General features: G+C 36.8%; 1 protein-coding gene across 2 annotated transcripts in view; it reads right to left on the reverse strand.

Annotated features, from left to right (window-relative positions):
• BRINP3 (BMP/retinoic acid inducible neural specific 3) overlaps nt 1–20,020 on the reverse strand; it is a 233,209-nt gene that overhangs the window by 74,118 nt on the left and 139,071 nt on the right. For both annotated transcript variants that reach the window (XM_052801461.1, XM_052801462.1), the window contains exon 4: nt 16,690–16,880. In XM_052801461.1, the coding sequence (XP_052657421.1) occupies nt 16,690–16,880 (191 nt within the window). The remainder of the gene's footprint in view (nt 1–16,689; nt 16,881–20,020) is intronic.

Below are 20,020 nucleotides of genomic sequence, written 5' to 3' on the forward strand. Positions count from 1 at the left end.
AAAAATACTTGAAATAAGGGTCAGGTAGGGAGCAGAAAATTATTAGTCCTTATGCTGTTCTGTAATGCTGACTCTGCAGTCTGTATAACACTCCTGAGGCTATGGAAGTTGAAAGTGAGGATTTAGCCCAGCTGAAATCACTAGCAGCATTGACAGTTCTAGCATTGGAGCCATAATTTTCCCTTTTCAAGGACATTTTTAAATGCACTGCATGTCAGATGCCATGTTCCCATGTATCCTCATGTAAAGCAACAGGGAAGTTTGCAGGAAATGAGGCTGTTGGAAACAGGGCAGTGGCACCAGAGCCTTTATTTCCTGCATTTTCAGAAATCAAGGGTGCATCAGCCTCCTGCAGAGAATAAGGACAGGCATTCTCTCAGAAAGAACAAGTTATCTCATCTCTTTTAATTAATCTTGAAGGATAGATGAGAGTGAAGTTCCCTTATGGAAAAGTAATAGACTTAGCAAAAACATAGTAAAAGCTGAGTATTTTGTTTCAGTTTACATTTAGATACTTCTGCCTGCCCACGTCTTACTTAAATGAATACTAATATTATATTTTCACAACTTTTATTGCCTAAAGAGACAATTGAGCAACAAACAATAAATGAAATCTATATATTTTCTTTAAAAGATAGAATTAGAAACAAAGAAGACAGCACAGATACAAATTAAAATAATATTTCATGTTCATAAAAATCTCAAAGTATCTGCAGAAAGCAAAAGCAAAGCAGTCTACTGAGTAAAGCCCAATTCCTAACCCTCTACCCTTTTCCAAACATAACTCCATTATATATAAAGGATAAAAAGCTCCTAAGAAATCTTGGAGCGCATACTGTAAAGGGAGATGACCTACCTACATTTAGCCCCACTGTAAAATCCCATGCAAGGACTTCCCAAGAGTATTAGGAATACAATTTATATCTTCATGGCTTAGTTCCAATATGCAATGCTGAGGCTACTGGGATTTTTCACTATGTCCCCATTAGTTTCAAGAAGACAGCATGATTTGGCTGTTTCTAAGACACAGATATTATTAGTCATAATAATACTGCAGTTGAATGGAAAATTATTTTCTTAGATTGGGAAAGTATGAATAAAAAAATATAGTCCTTCATGAATCAGAATAAAAAGTTAATATGTTCTCTTTCTTTGTGAAGTGACAGGGAAAAGAAAGTCTAAGTGAATATAAAAATTATCTTTGGATAATTTGGAAACATTTTATCTTTAATGTGGTCAGTTTTAAAAATTGTATATATACTATATTTTAATAGAAAAAATAAGAATAACTTGTGCTAAAGAACAAATAAGTGTTAAAGGCTAACATTAGGACCTAAAAATAACGTAGAAAGGATTTAAAGTCTTTAAGCTCAAAAATCAAAATCAAAGTGATAAGGGCAGGTTAATTAAAAAATAGATTTTCCATGGAGACCCTACCTGTATATATTTATATATTTCTGTGCAATTCTAAAACTTAGTTGCAATATTCTTTTTGGTAAAAGCTTAAAAATTTACTAATTTAAGCTATTTCCAGATCTCATATTTCCTTCCCCGGAGTGCATGTAAACTCCTGATTTATTTTTGCTGTCCATAGCACTACAGTTCCTAACACCCTGCACCTCACTTACTGTGACATCTGCAGCAGGACATTTTGCATGTCCACTTTATTTTACCATACTCCAGTCAAACTACCCCTTATAGAGTTGTCATTCTAACCTCTCAAAAGAAATCACATTACTGTCCATAATGTGCATGTCTGCTGGCTTGCTCTCTGCCTGGGTCACATATGTTTCTAGGGATTTTTTTTTTAGGTTGTATTCTCATTACTTCCCGTCCATTTATTCCCACTGGTAAATGATTGTAACATATTTGCCCTTTCTCTCTCATTGGTACTGCCAACTCTCAATTTATAGTTTTTGCAAAACTCTTATTTTTATGCTACTGGTATTTACATGTTTTTCTGCATATTTGAAGGCCTACCTGCAGAGTTAATTACAATTGTTCTATAATTTAATCATTAGATCCCTATCAAATGTTCAAACTAAAGGGGAACACTTGGCTAAATTTGTTTAGAAAAGAAAACCAACTTTATACTGAAGCTCTAAATTTCATTTCATATGGACGCTCCCTCAGTGTTGGATGACTAGTTTAGGTATATTGCTCTATAACTTTGATTATGCTGTTCCATTACTATTGTGTAGTTTAATCTGTGGTGAAAGCAAATGTTAGCCTTTAAATCCCACAAACTTATGAAAAGAGATGGAAAGAACACCTGAGACTGGAATCTGATTCCAAATGTTGCTGCAGTAAATATGTATATCATGCATAGTGCATGGCTATAGATTATATGATTCTTACTCAAAGTAGGCCAATAAGATTGGCAAACTTTTTCACTGTATAAATTATAACAGACTTAGGATTCAGAAATCAAATCTCTGGCACTTACCTTTTGAAGTAAATGCCTATGTTGCTTGTTAAATATTATCTGATAGGAAAAAACATCGTCAAATATTTATCTGCAATTACACTTGAAACTCCAGTCAAGGACAAATACCAAATTAGCTAAAGAATAGTAAAGCACAAGAGACTTAGTGTTGAATGTGTTCTGAAACATACACATTTGCTGATGTTTTCTAAATCATTTAAGTGAGTTAAAGGAGCAATGCTCAGAATCAAAGCTAATGTAAGCACTGAGGAACTCACTGCAAGACTCAGCAGTGCTGGATGCTTACTTTGATAAATGAGCCACAGCTTTTATATCATCCAAGGAGTTCTGAGGACTTGACTTGGGAGATTCTCACAAGATGTAGGAAATCTTAGTAATATTTTAGCTCACTATCATCCAGACTACTGAATTCACTGTAGTGCTGAAAGTTAAGGAAACATTTCAGGGCTTGTCTGCAACAGTTTAAAGCCCAGTGGTCAGAAAATAATAAAATTGGTCCTCATTTACCATGCTTAATCTTCATATGGAAATTACTTGTAGCAAAAAAAAGTCTCCCTAATTCTAACCCAACTGCTAGTCTGGAATGCAGAACCATCAATGTTTACAGGCTGGTTTCAGACAGAATTAGTTGAGGAAGCACCAGGTAAGAATGACTGGGAAAGGAAGCAGTTTATTTGGGATATCAGCTTTCTATGTTAGGTCAACTTGCTGCACGCCTGAGGTGAGGGTAAATACACCAAACCTGAGGGAAGACTTGATTAAGATACAAATATTCCCACAGTTCTACCTAGAACTCTATGCTATGAACCAAACAATTATATTAATAATCAATTATATGTATATAAATAAAAATGACTTTTCAGGTAACAATTGTTACAGAAAACTTGCCGCTGTGATAATGAGCACTATTCTAGAAAAAAAGAAAAATTATGGGGAAAGGCAAGGCATGAGGAAAGAAACAAATTTTCAAGTGAAGAACCACATGAAAGAAAAATGTTTGGTTAAAAATAAGCCATAAACTCCTAATACTTTTACCAAAATAGAATAAATTCCTTTTTTATTCCCTCTGAGACTAATTGTATTCCAGATAATTCTATTGCTTGTCTGCTATAGATCAGAAAGGAGGACTGAATCCAGGTTTCTCAGTTCAGTCAAAATTTATTGGAAATGAGAGTTGGTAGCTGTTTTCTGTATACAATCTATCTTTCAGATTTGGTCTGTCAAAATGCATAGTAAAAAAGATCATTTCTTTTACACCTAAGTCCTGTCAAATATGCACAAGTCAAGTGGATAAGCCTGCAGCATAAGGACTGAGATGGTTTTGGTTATACCCACCCTTAAATATAGAAACTTTTAATGTAGAAACTGCCTTCAGTGAATGAGAACTGGGAAGGTGTAGGTACCAAACTATATTTTCATTATATCCCTTGAAGTTTTAATGAACACACAAAAAGTGATAGGGAAGAAAAGAGAGAGTATCTCTCTACCCAAAATTGCACATTACATCAGAGGTGGAAACTTCAAATCAGAGTTCAATGTTTTACTCAGAAGAACAGAAGTAAAACTGGATTCATAAGTTTGCTGAGTTTGATTAAATAATCAAAATACTCATAACTGCAAAAATATCAAATGGTACTCAAGTATTTCTGTAAACTTACAGTAATAAAGACCATTACAAAATTGAAACACAAAGAATTCGAACAAAAAAGCCATCTTGAGAGGTAGGGATTACAGCTGGATGGAAAATTCCTATAGACATACCAGGATCCTATATTTTCATCAAGAAAAACCAGATCCTCCCCAGTGTAAATTAATACTGTATTTAGTGGAACATTGTGGATTTGCTCCATGGGGTTTGTTTTTGACAGGTGAAAATACCTCTGGCACATGGCATTGAGCATGTTTCATCAAACTCTGCTGTTAAACCTTAACTCATTTACCATCTATAAAGACTCATGAATGAACAAACTGACTGCTCTTTGGAAAGTTTTGGCTAATAGCTTTGTGATTCTCAACATTCTTATTTCATGAACTAAACAAAAAGGCAATTTTTAATGTACAGAGGACTACTTTTAGAATTAGGCTCCAGGGACAACGTTATCCAGACAGACTGTTCTGCCTAGCTGAAAAATCGTTCAAATCATCCTGATCTGTGGGAATAGAAAGACCTATCAAATATCAAGTTCTGTTCATTAAGCCATTCATGAATGTGTCCTACTATGGATCTTACATTGATATAATTTTTGCGAAAAATGTTTAGAATATAGAATCTTGTCCAAGGGCTTCTTTTATTCATTTCTTTCTGGACCTGATATAGATGAGACAACACCTAGGGTAAAGAATGATGTATCATAAAGGCAAGTACATTTCTTCAACCACAAAATAGAAAAAGAGAGAGCTAGAGTTCCTATGAGCATGAGAATCTAGGGAAAGAGGGAGGTTCAGAAGAGAAGGGAGGAAACAAATGAAAAGAGAGTAGCGCTTATTATCAGTACTGTGGAGTCCCATGGAAGGACTTTGTTCTGCTCAGAATTGAAAGGAACTCTACTGCCTGCAGAGTTTGATTTGTTTCCATGTAGGCTACCATGTATGTTAGAAAATTTCCAGAGATATCTAAGTATCCAGCTCCTTTCATGATATGGTAGGTGAAAAACCCTTTGACATGAGTTGCTTTTTGAATTACAGGTCTTACACATGTAAATGTCTGGATTAAATTCATCTGTGTCACTGTACAATTTTTTCATACCTTTTTACTTATTAGAACATTTAGCTTGTATGTAGCGCACAATTCTTTCTAAGCTATTATACTGTGATAGTAGTATATAACTCTTTATGTCATACACTATAGACTTGCCAGCTTTCTATATTTTCATCAAGGAAGGACAGATCCTGTCCAGTGTAAACCAACACCAAAGTTGTTGATAAACTTGATTCAATTATCTTAAGTCACTTTCCTTATTGTCTTTTTAGCATTGTAATCTCCTGATGCTGTGGAGTTTAACAGTTGAAATGCCTTTGTCTTTTACCTCAAGAAAAAACAGCATGATACTTTACCCTTCTGTTTGTGCAATATAGCAACTTCTTTTTACAGGATTATTTTTAATATTTTGGTCTTTGTGACCAAATGAAAATTTTCAAACATAGATTAAAATCATAATGCTTCAGTCCTCTTGCATATCCTAAAAAAAATGAAAAGCAGACCCACACATTTTATCATTATACTTTAGCCAATTATATAAATTGCTATGCTTGAAGGAACATAGGGTGTTTATTTCTTACAATGATATGCATGACTCAGTATTGCTGTAAATGTCATGTTTCAAACAGAGGACCGAAGTAAGAATAAAGTCTACTTAAATAGACTAAAATATGACAGAAAAAATATTGTAATGGTCCTCTTCAAATTTTCTCTATTATCTGCAACATGTTATCATCACTTAATTTTACACATTAAGGATTTCATGAAAACTTGAAGGAAAAACATGGAATGGTTTTTCATTTTCAAGGCTCTAGGTACTCATGGAGAAGATAAAATTATATTTCCTTATAAATCTACATACTAGGTAGGAGACTGTATACCGATATCCTCTAGTTAGTAGAATTATTATAAATGTTGGAACATTATGAACTAGCATAACTGTGACATTATAGGTTTGGGGGTTTTTTTCATTTTTTTATATTTTAACAAAAATCAAAGGAAGACCTTTGAGGAAGGAAGACCATGAAATGTATTAACTATCCCCTGGGAATGAGAGGGTTAATTTGGGTAATCTAGAGAGAGATAATGAATAATATTTGATAAATTAGGAAGATGATGGTTGAGGTTGAATGGAGAAAACTCTAATCTCAATTATTTCAATACGCATGCAAAGAAACTTCTTTGACTTCAGTGGAGTTTATTCATTGTATAAGGTCAGAATCTCACCATGCAAAACTAGAAACACTTTTTATTTTGCATACATGATTCATCAATAAATTCTGTAGAGCAGTAATGAAACTACCAACCTTTCAGACATTAAAGATCTGAAAACACTGTAGTAATCACTTAATACTACAGAAAGTCCCCTGGATGAATAATGAAACCTTTCTTAAACCCAGCTTCTGCTGCAACATATATAGGCATTATAAGCATTATCTTGTTAGAGATTACACTATAGTTTTGCTGTCAGAAATGTAAATCCTGCCGAAGTACTGTGTGAAGCCCTACAGGTAGAAATAACTGTGAGCTGTAGAAGACAGCAATGATGTAACTCCCAGAATCAGTTACCTAAAAAGTATTCTCAGATGAAGGATATTCCAGGGATGTTTTTTACCATTAAATGAATACATTGAAGAGGATGATTGCATTTTGAATTATAATCTATATCAGCAAAACATGTGAAAATGTATTATAGGCATAAATACTATAGGAAAAATAATATAAACACTGAAACCTTTCAACAGCCTTTTATTATTCTCCAAGCTTATTTCTTCTGACTCTGAGTCTCTGTTACCCTGAGATATTCTTCCTAATCTGATCTTTGTGCTCATACATGTTGTTGACACATGCTATCTCATATTTCTTAGGGTTCAGAGGTAGGGAAATATTCTGTGAATTTTACAGTCCTTGCCTGACATTTTCTGACCTGCTGACAGGCAGTAGCTGTCAATTAGAGAGTGAAGGACATGGAGAGTGCTGAAGTAAGTTTCTCAACCCATACACAAACCACTGCACAGCCAGAATAAAGAACAAATTAAAAAACATACAAATCTGAGTGCTTCTAACTTAGCGCTGGAATGCTCTGCTCTAACTGCATTGTTCAATATGTTCACTGTGGATCTCTCAATATTAAAACCCTTCTCTGTTTTCTGGGTTTTTTTACTTTAATTTCACTTTTTAAGGGGAAAAAAAAAAAGAATATAAAAAACTTAAGGAACTGTATTATGAATTGTTTATAGGGTATTGACAACTGTGATGGCAAGTGTTGCGTGAGTGTTGTTAAGGTCTCTTGTTTACATATGTATATTTATAACCTGCTTAGGCTTTGGCAGTCTTTATTTTCTGGTTTTGTTTTTTACCCTTCTTTCTTGACTAAACTACATAACTGATATAACAAAGTCCTTCAATTTGTTATGGTCTATCATGTTGTATGGTCTATCCTTTTTTGTTGTTGTTTTGTGTTGTGTTTTTTTTTTTTTAAGTGAAGAATAATTATCTAAAGTCTTTCCAAAATGCAAATCCTAGCATCTTTATTATGTGCTATGCTGTTGCTTTGAAAGAATTTCATGCTGTGTTACCAACTAGCTGGTGATGTTATAACTTCTTGCACTCATTACTCCTCTATGCACATTGCTGAAAATATAATGAGACAGTGTAGTTTGTATTAGAGGCTGCTAAAACACATCCTTTTACGAGTGTCATGCTGCAGCTGCTGTGATGTATCGTGTCAATTATGTTGCTGAGTATGCATTCTGAGAGTGTTTAGTAAAACATGTTATTGCATTAACTTGCTAGTCCTTTTTTCCCCCCTTTTCTCTCACTCTCTGAAATAGTGAGGGCCAGATTCTCAAAGGAATTTTGCTGTTTTACACCAGCTGAAGAGCTGACCTCTACATTACCTTTTAGAGAAAGCAGCCCTGGAGTGTCAATTTAATTAAAACTTGACTGTCCAAATGAATTAATGTTGTTTTTAACATCATCACCTTAAATTCTTGAATAAGACATGGAAATAAATCCCCGATCTTACACTCGGTGTATTCTTAGAATTAGTTAATAGTCCACAAATAGCAGTCACAATATTTCGTTACACCTATGGCGAATTTAATCCAAAGATCTCCAAGAGCTCCCAGACATAAATGTATAAAACCTCATGTATTTCAAACACAATTCCTGTGCTGTGCAGTAGAGCATGGTACAGAGACACCTTAGCTACCTAAAATTGGTCTAGCTTCAGAAAAAGAAGGGATATAGCTGTGGAAGTCCAGGGCAGCACCTGAGCAAAGAAGAGAGAAATACACTGTGAGAAACACAGTGTATTTGTCCAGGCACACCATTGTGGTACAGCTTTCAGGTCATGTCCTGTGTTTCCTGTTTTATTGGTGTTAGCACCATGTACTAGCACATGGCCTCTGTGATGTGCTTTGTGGCATGGTTTAGCCAGGCTCAAAGACCAGAATGTCAGTATTTTGATCCCGGTTGTCTAAACTTGCCTATACAAATCCACAATTAAATTCAGATTACTGAAAGACCCTTAGGAGCCAAGTGATGCCCAAAATGTAATGGAAGCTAGATGCCTAACTGCAGGTCCCACTTCCTCTGGCAAGATTAGATAATGACCCAAATTTAAATTTAAAAATCCATACCTAGCCATATAAATAGCAAGCTGATTTTGTGAAGCTTTTAATAGTGAGATTTTCAAGTAACCTGCAAAAGTATTCAACTCTTACAAAAATGTCATGGGAGTTTACCATATCAAGACAAGGATTTGGGAGCACAATTTCTATGTATTTCCTGAAAATCTTAATTTTTAACTCCGCCTTTAAAAAATTTCAAGCTTTGGTCTTGTATGAAGGCAGTCTGATCTCCCAAGGTAGTGGAGAACTTAAAATTTCATAATGGACCTGAACAATACTTGTCCTTGAAAATCTGTACTGTGGCTTCTCCTTGACATGCTTAAGTAATGTCACTGTACCTACACAATGGGGAAGCCACAAATTTTTGTAAAGGGACAATCATCTCTGGCTTTTAGTTCCCTAGATTTGTTTAATTAAACTTACATTTACTGTTTAATTTCTTCAGTGGAGTAAAAAAATACCTGATATTACAGATCTTTGGGGCCCAATATTTCTAACTGTGATTTTACAACTTAAGGCTCTTGCGGGGCACAATTTTTTGAGCTTCCCAAGTTTTGATCATTTGCAAGGTTTCTCAGCTATACAGTCTTAAATCCTGTCCACAATCTGCATGGGCAAAGTGAGGGCAAGAAGGGTTCAAGATCTGGATTTCAAACTCTTCAAAAACTTGGCTTTTTTTACAAAACTGTGAAAACTATCTACATTTAGAATTTGCCAGAAATCTGACAAAAGTGCAAGGCTTTATAGTATTTCAGCATTTCTACTTTTGATTGCAGCAATTACTTCAATCCACAGAAAAACACATTCAAGTATGAGGTATGAAAGAAAAAAATAAAGCAAGAAAGCTTTTTCAGACAAAACAAAGAAACAAAAAAAAAATGGTCTGTATTTCAGTCTGAGTTTTGAGTGAAAAACTAATTTCATTATACTCAAGTTTCTTCTCTAACAGCCCACCATGAGTCATTCATGGGTTAATTATAGATAATCAGATATGGTTACCATCACAATAGAGCCCTGTTCTTATAAACTATTTGTAATCTAAAGTTTTCAGAGACAACAAAAGTGCTTAAACCTCTCATAGCAAAAAAAGGGGTTTGGGGGAAGAAAAAAGCAAATTGCACAATAAAATTTAATTGAAATTAGAGGGCACATTCTCAAGCATGTTTATTCTTTCTCACTCAGATGGAATAAATGGGTTGTAATCTGGCTGTAAAGAGCTGGTGGAAAATTCAATTTATCCATCTGTTCTTCTGTTGCACTGTGGTTGTCCCACAGCTGTTTGGACCCTAAGATAACACCTACACTGTATTCACCTGCCCCAACTCCCTTGAAAGAAAAACTATTTTGCAATGGAAGAAGATATCCTCCAAACGACAATTACTATAACAGCCTCAGTTTATTAACTGGCAATGTTTTATTTGCCTAAAATAACTGTGTTTATCCTTTTGCAGAATGCAGTGAGAGTATTCACTAATATTTAATTTACCATGCAACCGATGTGTTTCTTATGTGTTCTGCACAATTGTTTGGACTTAGTGAAGAAGTTCATTAGTGACAGTAGTGGAATTACAGCTTCTAGCTAACAGGAATCAGGGTCATTTGGGCAGGAGTATACTGCTGTCTCCCAACTGCATTAGACTCAGGAAGAAGAATGAAATCTAGGCATACTATGCACAGCCCTCGCCCATCTACCCCCCATTGAAAAAGTCTACTAATTAGTTGTTAGGAGTATGGATGCATGATCTCAGGGTAGTACACCAAGGTCATTCTGCCAGTGGGCAATGACAGGACACGTTGCCAGAATCACAGCAGATGTAACAGTAACTCGTGAGCTTCATGTCTTGTTCACACCATCCATCAATCAGCAAAGGAAAGAGGTCAGTCATATGGATTAGGGTCATTGCCTAGTTCTAGGTCTCAGGTCATTTCACCTTCCTCTGGGCCTCCAGCTATGGTTAGATCTTCAATACATGCAAATTAGCATGGCTGTACAGAAGCAAGAACAACACCAAGTTGGAAGAGCTGAGACTATTGCTCATTAAAGATACTACACAGGGCAAGAAAAACATTTGCTGAATTTATTTGTATTCTGCTTCCATAACTGTACAGGATTTTATTAAACAAGAGGAGAGCACACCCCGTCATCCTAATAGGGTTGTTAATAGGGAGAGCTAACAGCCTTCAGTGCATCTGAAGAGAAATTTTCATAGGAAAAAGTTTCTAAAATGAGCATGCAAAGGAAGTAATGTTGGATCTGTAATATTTCAAACACAACAGGATGTACATTCATGTAAATGTATATGCAAATTAGATGCAGCCCTCAGGCACTTGGTGAGTTTCCAGTGAGGCCCTTGAGGCTGCAAACTATTGATTTAGCATATGAGCCTAACCACTTACACTAAAATGCATGCATTAAAATAATATTGAAAGAATGTATGTATCAGGGACTTTTAAATAAGTTAAATATTGATACAGGCTCCGCATGGCTCCCATGGACATTTGATTTCCAGTTGGAAAATGTTGTAACGTGGTGATTTTACCTTTTTTAGTGTGGAATAAACAATGTATTGTCTATGCGATTAATGTGAAGCCTCAGTTGTACTCATGTTATTTTTAAGGATAATTATGTCATAACTAACAAACTTGATTACAAACAAATTTGATTAACAAACCTGATTCATCAAATACATCTCTCCCACTCCTTTCCTCATTCTGCACACTAACAGATTTTGCTCTGAATGGTACTGTTTTTCACTAGATAAATAAGAATTAAACATGAAGACTTCAAAGTTAATTCTCAGGTCCCCCTTCTTAATGCTCTCCTTTCTCTGTGACATAACATTTTTTGATAGAAAAGCTTAATTATAAAACTTATCAAAATATTATCTTCCTGCATCAGTCCCACAAAATAACATATGAAGACCTGTGAGAAAAAAATTCAGCTATCACATATCTCAATGAATCTGAATGAAGAATATAAGAATCGCTCAAGTATTAATTGTTTTAATTACATAAGGGAGGAAACTGTTTCATTATGTGTTGCTTTCCAAAGAGAAATTCTTAGAATTTGGAAAAATGGATAATTATTGCTGGTGATTTTTTTTTTCCCCCAAAAGACTAACTGAGCTTGATCATTCTCACCTAATATTTGATCTACTGTTGATTTGGCTCTGTAACTCAAGAGACTTAATGGATCCCTCTCCACGTCCCATCTGTAAAGACCTTAGACCTTAACCTATTAGGGAAGCACTAGATGGAGAAGCTGGAAACATTAGGAACTGAACGGACAGACCTAGACACAGCCCCAGTTTGTGAATGGGCAAGTTTCTCATTGCTATCCTAGCATATGACTGAGCACCACTATAGCTCTGCTAAATGACCATTAAATCTTATTAATGCATTACCAATTTACAATGCCCAATCACAAGAAAGGGCACAGAATTAATATAGTAACTTGTTTAGGAGATAGATCATGGTGTTTATAAATATTACCCTTTTGCTTTTTGAGACAAAACATGCATTTCTTGCTTAGAAATAGAAAAAAATGAGGTGTGAGGAGTGACTTAGTCTAATCTGAAAAGGGAGGTTATACCAATTTTGGAAAAAAAAAAGGAAAGAAAAATGTTGGTTTTCTCTGTGTTGAAAATATTTTGATAAAGAAATTAAAATCTAATTATATATAAAAGAGTTTGGTTCGATTAAGAAGTAGAAAATTGTGAAGCATAGGTATGGGAGTGTTAAGTTTGAAATGTAGTCATAGGAACTTAGGAACTTTAGAAAATGTACTATGTGTGACTATAAGAATGCAAGTATTGTCTAAAATCAGTTAACCACAGAAACTTTGACAAAGATTTGTTGGTTTGTAGTGTTTTGTTTTAGGAAACTAGGGAAACCGTTACGGACACCAGTTTGCTGCCTGGAAACCCCTTACCCTTCCCACCTCGATCTAATTATCGAGGATTCCAATCAGTAGAGTTAAGTGAGATTAACCAATGATTGTTTTAACATAAGAATATTAATAAGATGGTGTGACTGAAGGACCAATTATTAGAAAGGTTAAATTTAAGAATAGACGTAGTATGCATTTTTATGTAAACTAATATAGATGATGGTGAGAATCGTACTGCGCAGAATCACCTGAGAGGTCAAGAAGCGGACAAGTGAGGAAGACTATGGAAGACCACCAGAGGCCTTCTGAAGACCACCAGAGACCTTCACTGCGCTTGCGTAAAGGACATTTACATATGTTAATAGTTTCCCGGAAAACTAATGATTATGTATAACATTTCTCAGAAATCTAGTGAATATGTATAACAGGTGTGTATTTAACTGTATCGTTAGACAAGACAGGTGCACACGATAGGTGGAGCGATCCCCCGTGTGCCCAGCGCTGCAATAAAGGAGTGCCTGCTTCTTAACTTCTCATTGCTGTTAAGGAGTTTTATTCCGGATTTCGGCAACATCTGGGTTTTTTATGTTTTTGAAGTAAAGAGTGTATTTTTAATCTCTCTTTTCAAATAACATTTTTAGGGGTGTCACAGCCATCAAGATAGTAATCTCAGAACACTACAAACAGCGAATACATGGTTGTGCAAACAGTTGTGCACAATTCTTTCTAACTACTGCTGCAATTTCAGATTGCCCATAGTCACAGGAAATGTGAAAAACAAACAAGCCAACAAGCAGACATTATCAAATGACTCCTGTTCATTTTGAAGTCCCAAACTCCAGGAACACCTTAGTGGCAGAGCTCATTTGCGCACTGAAATGTTCTGATTTAACCGCAAATACCATGTCTTTTGATTTGTGTTTTAAGTCTTGTCTGTTCTGAATAGTATATTTTTTTGTTTTATTCAGATACACATTCCCAAAAGGATAGTCAAGTTCTTCCTAGTAAGAGTATGCGTGTCCTGGGTTCAGCTGGGATAGAGTTAATTTTCACAGGAACCTGGGAGGGGGCACAGCCAGGACAGCTGACCTGAACTAGCCAAGGAGCTATTCCATACCATGTGACATCATGCTCAGTATATAAACGGGGAGCGGGCTGGGGGGTGCGCTCTGGGCTTTTGGTGGGGGAAGTGGTGGAGCGTCGGGTTCAGGGTGCTGAGCAGTTGCACTGTGCATCACTCGTTCTGTATATTCTTTTATTACTACCTTTGTTGTTGTAACTTCTCTTTTTGTGTTGTCCCAGTAAATTGTCCTTATCTCAACCCTCGAGGTTCCGGGTTTTTTTTCTTTTCTCCTTTCTGATTCTCCTCCCCATCCCACCGGAGGGGGGCGGGAGGAGTGAGCGAGCGGCTGCGTGGTCCTTTGTTACAGGCTGGGCTGAAACCACGACAATGAGTTATATGAAATTTTATTAATACTCTTAGTTCTCTCTTCCTAAAATATAAACAACTCTGCTAGTATGGTAGAGTCTAGTATACTGCATATTTTAAAGCCATCCAAAATGAATCAAACCTGATAGTATCAAATACTAAATAGAGTCTGAACATGATTTTTTTTGTTGTTAACTAGTCAGAAATAAAAAAATGATTGTGTATCACTTGGAAATTGTCTAATATAAGTTCAGAATTTCAGGGATTTCTAAACCTGTTCCAATACCTTTATATTGGATTTCTTTGATGCTGGTCAGAGGGGGAGTTATGGTAAGCTGAGAGAGCTTTTCTTGGACTCCCTTTGCAAATCCCCAGTTCTATCTCTTGTGCAGCAGAAAGCTTTGAGCAGAGCTGTGGTGAGCAAGCCAGACACAGAAGGTGCTGTGACTTCAAAAGCTGCCAGGTAGTTTATGGTGTAAAAAGCACAGGGTTCTCTCTCCTCCCTGGAGCAGCCCAGGAGGGGAAGGCCCAGAGCTGGCTGATGGCAACCCTTGTCCTCAGGTCCCCCAGGGCATCAATTCTCCCAAATCAGCCCTCAAGCTGTTCTGCTGGAACACGGAGAGCTGGCTCTGCAGCTCTACAGAAAGCCTGTGGTCTAACTCAGATGTCAGTATATATGTTTTAAGAAATAATCTCTAAATACGCGATTTACACCATGGATCTAGAACTTTATTTGATGGTTTTCCAATTCAAAACCAGCAGTGTTTCAAAAATCTGTGCGGGGAGAGAACAAAAAAAAAATGCCTTCCCTGGCTGCTTTTGTGTTCCTAGTTTTCAGCAGAAACAGGTTTTTTGTTCGGTTAAGTGTTCTGACAATAGAAATTTGTAATGCAAATTCTCCCAGTATCTCAATGAAAGCAAGCTAAAAAGCGAGGGTTTCATGTATCAGCAGTGTGGTATTTGATGTGAGAACCATTTTCTAGAGATTCCTGCAGTCAATTAACTGAAGCAGATTTGCTGATGGACTACAGCTTGCACTTGTATCTGTCTCAGAGGGGGGGGGAGAGAAAACTTAGTCATTTTGTAGTGTTTGTAAAAAACTTTGAGCATGCAGAAGGTTCATTACATAAATTGTTAGGAAGCAGGGTTGAATTTTGCATTATGACACAAATTTGCTTTAAAAAAAATTTCAGTGAATAGAAAGGAGGAATTTCTTTCAGACACTGTTTTGTCTCTACATTTCTATGTTCTATCACTTTAGTTACCACTGGTTTCAGCCATAAATTATCTGAACATAGAAGGAAAGTTTTGCATGTGGTTTGATGGAAGGAGCCTAGTTTTAAAGGTTGCTCTACATCTGCACGATAAACAATGAGATTATGAAGATTAAGTCAGATCAGAGGGATGGGTAGTACGATGGTCTGCAGCAAGACTGTGTGATCCGATGGGCAGCCCTCAGATGAGATCAGACTTCGTGTTTGTTCTGCTGTATTTTCAGCTGTGCTGTCTGAACAGCCAAACACCATCCTGCATCTGCGGATGACCAGCTCTGAGCTCAGGTTAGCTGCCATGCCGCTAGCTCACGATGGATGGGACAGGAGGAATATCCTCCATATACCAGTAGCCAAACTGAACAGGTGCTGCCGAGCCACAAATTCCAGTTGTATCCTTCTCACTGTAAAGGCCGTGGCACTCCCAAGGATGTAAATTTATATTTACTTCAATAAAAGCTAAGGTAGTTGGAAACTGCAGTTGGCTTTAGATGGTCTTTAATGAAGACCTCAGTTACCAGCGAAAAGATCTGACAAGCGGAATGGATTCTAAATCACATCTTATATTAAAAACTTCATAATTAATGCATATTCAACTGCAGATTAAAGTTTTATTTGCTATTCAATGCTGGACTGAGAGAGTTTATTTCAAATAAGCAATATTAGGCTAGAGAGCTGCTCGAAAGAAGAGTTGCTGTTTTACACAATACCTGCTGGGGCACTGATCTTAGCCAAGCATGCTCCAGTGCTATGAGTGACCTACAGCAGTCAGTAGGCAGGATGCTTTGACTGGCAAACTGTACTAAAAGACATCCCTAACAGAAAATAAGATGTGCCTTCACAAAAGTGCAGAACCAAGAGCTCTAAATTGTTTCAAAGGTCAGTTAAAAAAAAAAAAAGTTTCAGTCACAGGAATACAATAACTATGTCTGAAAAAAAAAAAAAGAAGGAAAAGAAAGAAGAAAAGAAGTATGAGGGAACTGTATGTGCCCATACACAAATATGTCTGTCTATAAATACAGTTTCTGGGTACACATGTAAAGGAGATTGTCTCAATGACCAAACGCTTCTATAAGGGCCATCTGTATCATTCAAATTATGTATCACTCATCAAGAGTAATATCTTTAGTGTGTTAAACCCTCTTCTAAACTAGAATCTTCGTTATCAGTTGAATGCTTTGATTCAGGTAAAAAAGTTTAGAATAAAAACTATTGTTTTGCTAACAAATCTTTTTTTACTAATCAAAACATATTTCTCCAGAGAAGCAGCCAGTGAAACTGGAAAGACATCTGCAGGTTGGTCCTAGAGGACCTCCCCTACCTTTATGGCAGTGGAGGCAATCTGGATGTGGTGGAGTCTGCGCAGTGTGCTGTCCCTGTCAATGAAGTAGGAGGCTGCGAGCTGGTGCAGGGTCTCCAGAGTCACTGCAGAGCTGTTCGTGCTGGGATCGCTTCTTTCTGACCTCTTGCTCAGCTTCCGTTTGTCCACAAAAATTGTGAGTGACTCCTCTCCTGAGCAGGGAAACAGAAACCACAGCATTCATCAGTGACATCTTCTGCAAGTCTCATTTTGCCAGAAAAGGTGGCGAGCTGAAGTTTTCCCTAGCTGTTGCATAATGTTTAGATATCTCTCCCTGGTGGCAGGTGCAGATACTTCAGTGCCTAAGCACATGGACAACAGATACCATTCTAGGTATTTATTCTTTTTTTTTTGGTGCCTCATATGAATAACAGCTGTACAATAGGACATATTTATGCCTAAAATGCAATGACACTGGGGGTAAGTCTGCTATACTAATTCCTATTTACCAACAATATATTCTATACACATTCAATTTAAATAATGCATAAAATGTGTTTATTTCCAAGGTTGCTTAATACCTTCATTTTTTAGTATTTAGTGTTAGCGTAGAAGAAAATGAAACCAGTGTAATACTGGAGACTTTTCTTTTTTTGTTTGTTTGTTTCTTTCTTTCTTTCTTTTAAAACACTTATCTCATGATTTTAGAAGAAAGATACCTTGTTACAAGCAATTTTATTATAAGCAATCCTGTGCTTTCTAATCAATTCAGCAATGCTAATATGCCTGAAACCTGATATAACAGTTGTCGTAAACCAAATTTATATAACTGAGAAGTATAAAAATATATAAGAATGTTAATCAGTTTCTTTAAAAAAAGGGAAACATAAATAACACTTTCCTAACTCCCAAAGCAGAGGTGCTTTTCTGAAAGCAAAGAGAAACTCCAGCATCTTACGTTGTGAATTTCTCACTTCCTTTCTCTTTAGAGACATGGAGAAATACTATTGAATTTAGCAATTTTAATTCTTGTAGGATTATTGAAAACAAAACCAAAGCAAAATCTCACTTATTTAACTGAGTTCTTAAGAACCGTTCTAGATCAGACCTACTGATACTGTTAAATTTGTAAGGAATTTTCCATGGTTATTGTTTATTTCATGGATATTTTTTCCTGCATTTCAGGCCAAGCAAGAATTCATTCATTTAGTAATGTGTTTAGGCAAAACTCTTTACTTCAGAAAATGAATTAGGAAAGTAATTTATTGAATCAGTATTTTCTTCTATGCAACTTATGTCCAAAGTGACTACAAAAACACTTTTCTCACTTTCTGACCATGTGTTTGGTAACTTTCATTCTTTAACATTAATCTCAAGAATCAATGAATAATATCATTATACCTGTATTTCAGGTGCTGAACAACTCCACTGAATGCTATTTCCTTGTTCCTGGAGAGGAAGCTACCCTGATAGGGTCTGACTTGCCACTTGTGCTAGTTTCATTGCTCACCCATCTGCTACAGTGGCATTTTGCCCATTCAGAGAATGGGATGCCAGCTTTGGATGGGTTTATGTGCCAAGAAGTAATAGCCGTAGAGGGATAATATGTAGGATGAAAACATGACATCATCTTTAAAGGGAGATAAGCTTGGTGGTGAGCAATGCTAAATGAAGAATGCATACCTCCATGCAGGAGACCACATCTGTTGACAAATTTGACACACAGCTACCTCAGCTTGCAGAATTCATTTGTGTTTGGAAAAAGAGGAGTGTGTTCATGTTAACCAATGTACCTTATGGTGTTTTCCAATCTCTCACAAGTTCAGAGGATTGTCAGGCCCTTTAAAACTTACATAGGCAAAACTGCCATTATCCAGGAGCCTCGTATCTAATTAGACCTGCCGGGCTTGTCCAGTATGTTCATTTTGCCCTGGAAGGGACAGCTGCTGCCCAGGACAGCTGGCCATTCCAGCTGGAGCCGACCTCAGTTTTCACCACTATATTTATACTTCTCCTTCTACAGTTTTGTAATGGGTCATTTTTTTTTGTGCATACAGTCATCAAAGCAGGGATTAATTGCCTGAACTCCAAAGAACCAGGAATTAAAGCAGCCTCCATAACAAGATTTCCCCATTCAGTTACCTAATCTTTCTGCTGTAATAAGTAGACACAGATTCGCATTTTATTTCACTACTGCCAAAACCTCCTGCAAAGCAGACTAGGGTTGCTTGGCAGGGCAGGCGCAATCACGTTGCATTAGTGCAGACTTGTGCACCGCATTTTGCTATGCTACGCCGACGCGATGTGGTGCCGGTCCTGTGGCCAGGTGGGCCATTATTCACACTGTGCTGCATCCATGCCAACTGCTGTGAGTAGAGAACTGGAAAAGCACAGCAAAGTCTAATGACTTGTACTTTGAGAGACATTTGACATCAAAACCTGGTCTAGGTTCCAGCACTGTTGGCATTCATCTATACCTATGCAATAAAACCTGCCTTTTCAAAACCAGCCTTGTGACTCTAGCCAGTATGAAAGATGTTTCTGAAATGAAAAGCAATGGACTGGGCTGGGATTTGAGCCAGGGACCATGGGCTTTGTGCAGCTGTTTGTGGAGCTATAAAGACACAGTCATATCAGAGCAGGCAACATCAGAACTCACAAGGGTAAATACCACATCAGTGACCAGTTCAGGCTGCGCAAATAAGGTGCAAAATTTCACTAGGAGATTTTTCTCCATTTTTTCCCCTTTTCCAGAGGTCTTATGTAGTGTATTTAGATTAAAGTGACTTTTGCAAGCTCGACCAGCTTTCCACTGCAAATCTAATGAATTGTAAGGTAAAAAAACCCAAGTGCTTAATGTTGTAGAAAATCTCTGGAAAGTAGAGAAAAAGGTTTTTTTAGGTTCTTTGTGTTTCATTAGCCAGTGTGTCACCCCATCTTGCTCTGGTGTAAACTCTTTTGATTGATCTGTATTAATTATTAGTAGAGATGGTAGGGCTGTTTTTATTTCAACAGAATTCGGGTAAGTTTTATTATTAAAACAGAGTTAGTTTATTTTTTGCCCACCAAAAACATTTGTTCTCCAGGGGGGTGGAGAGCAGAACTGCAATAAAAACTCCCATTTAAAAAAAAACTAACTTGAAAAAGGACAGTGTTGTGTGTTGTGTTGTTTTGTTTTGATCAGATAATGTCAGGAAAATAACCTTTGAACCCCCTCATAGTTACCACATCATCCTACTATCCTAGTTCTGCTCGATCCCATACTTGCCATGGCAGTTGCTGGTGGGTGTGTTTTGGCAGGTAGGATCCCCTAGCATCCCCAGCGCTGCAGTCTCCATCCCCGCTCCCTGAC

This window comes from Harpia harpyja, chromosome 11, assembly GCF_026419915.1.
Source record: "Harpia harpyja isolate bHarHar1 chromosome 11, bHarHar1 primary haplotype, whole genome shotgun sequence".
In the NCBI taxonomy this organism is placed as follows: domain Eukaryota; kingdom Metazoa; phylum Chordata; class Aves; order Accipitriformes; family Accipitridae; genus Harpia; species Harpia harpyja.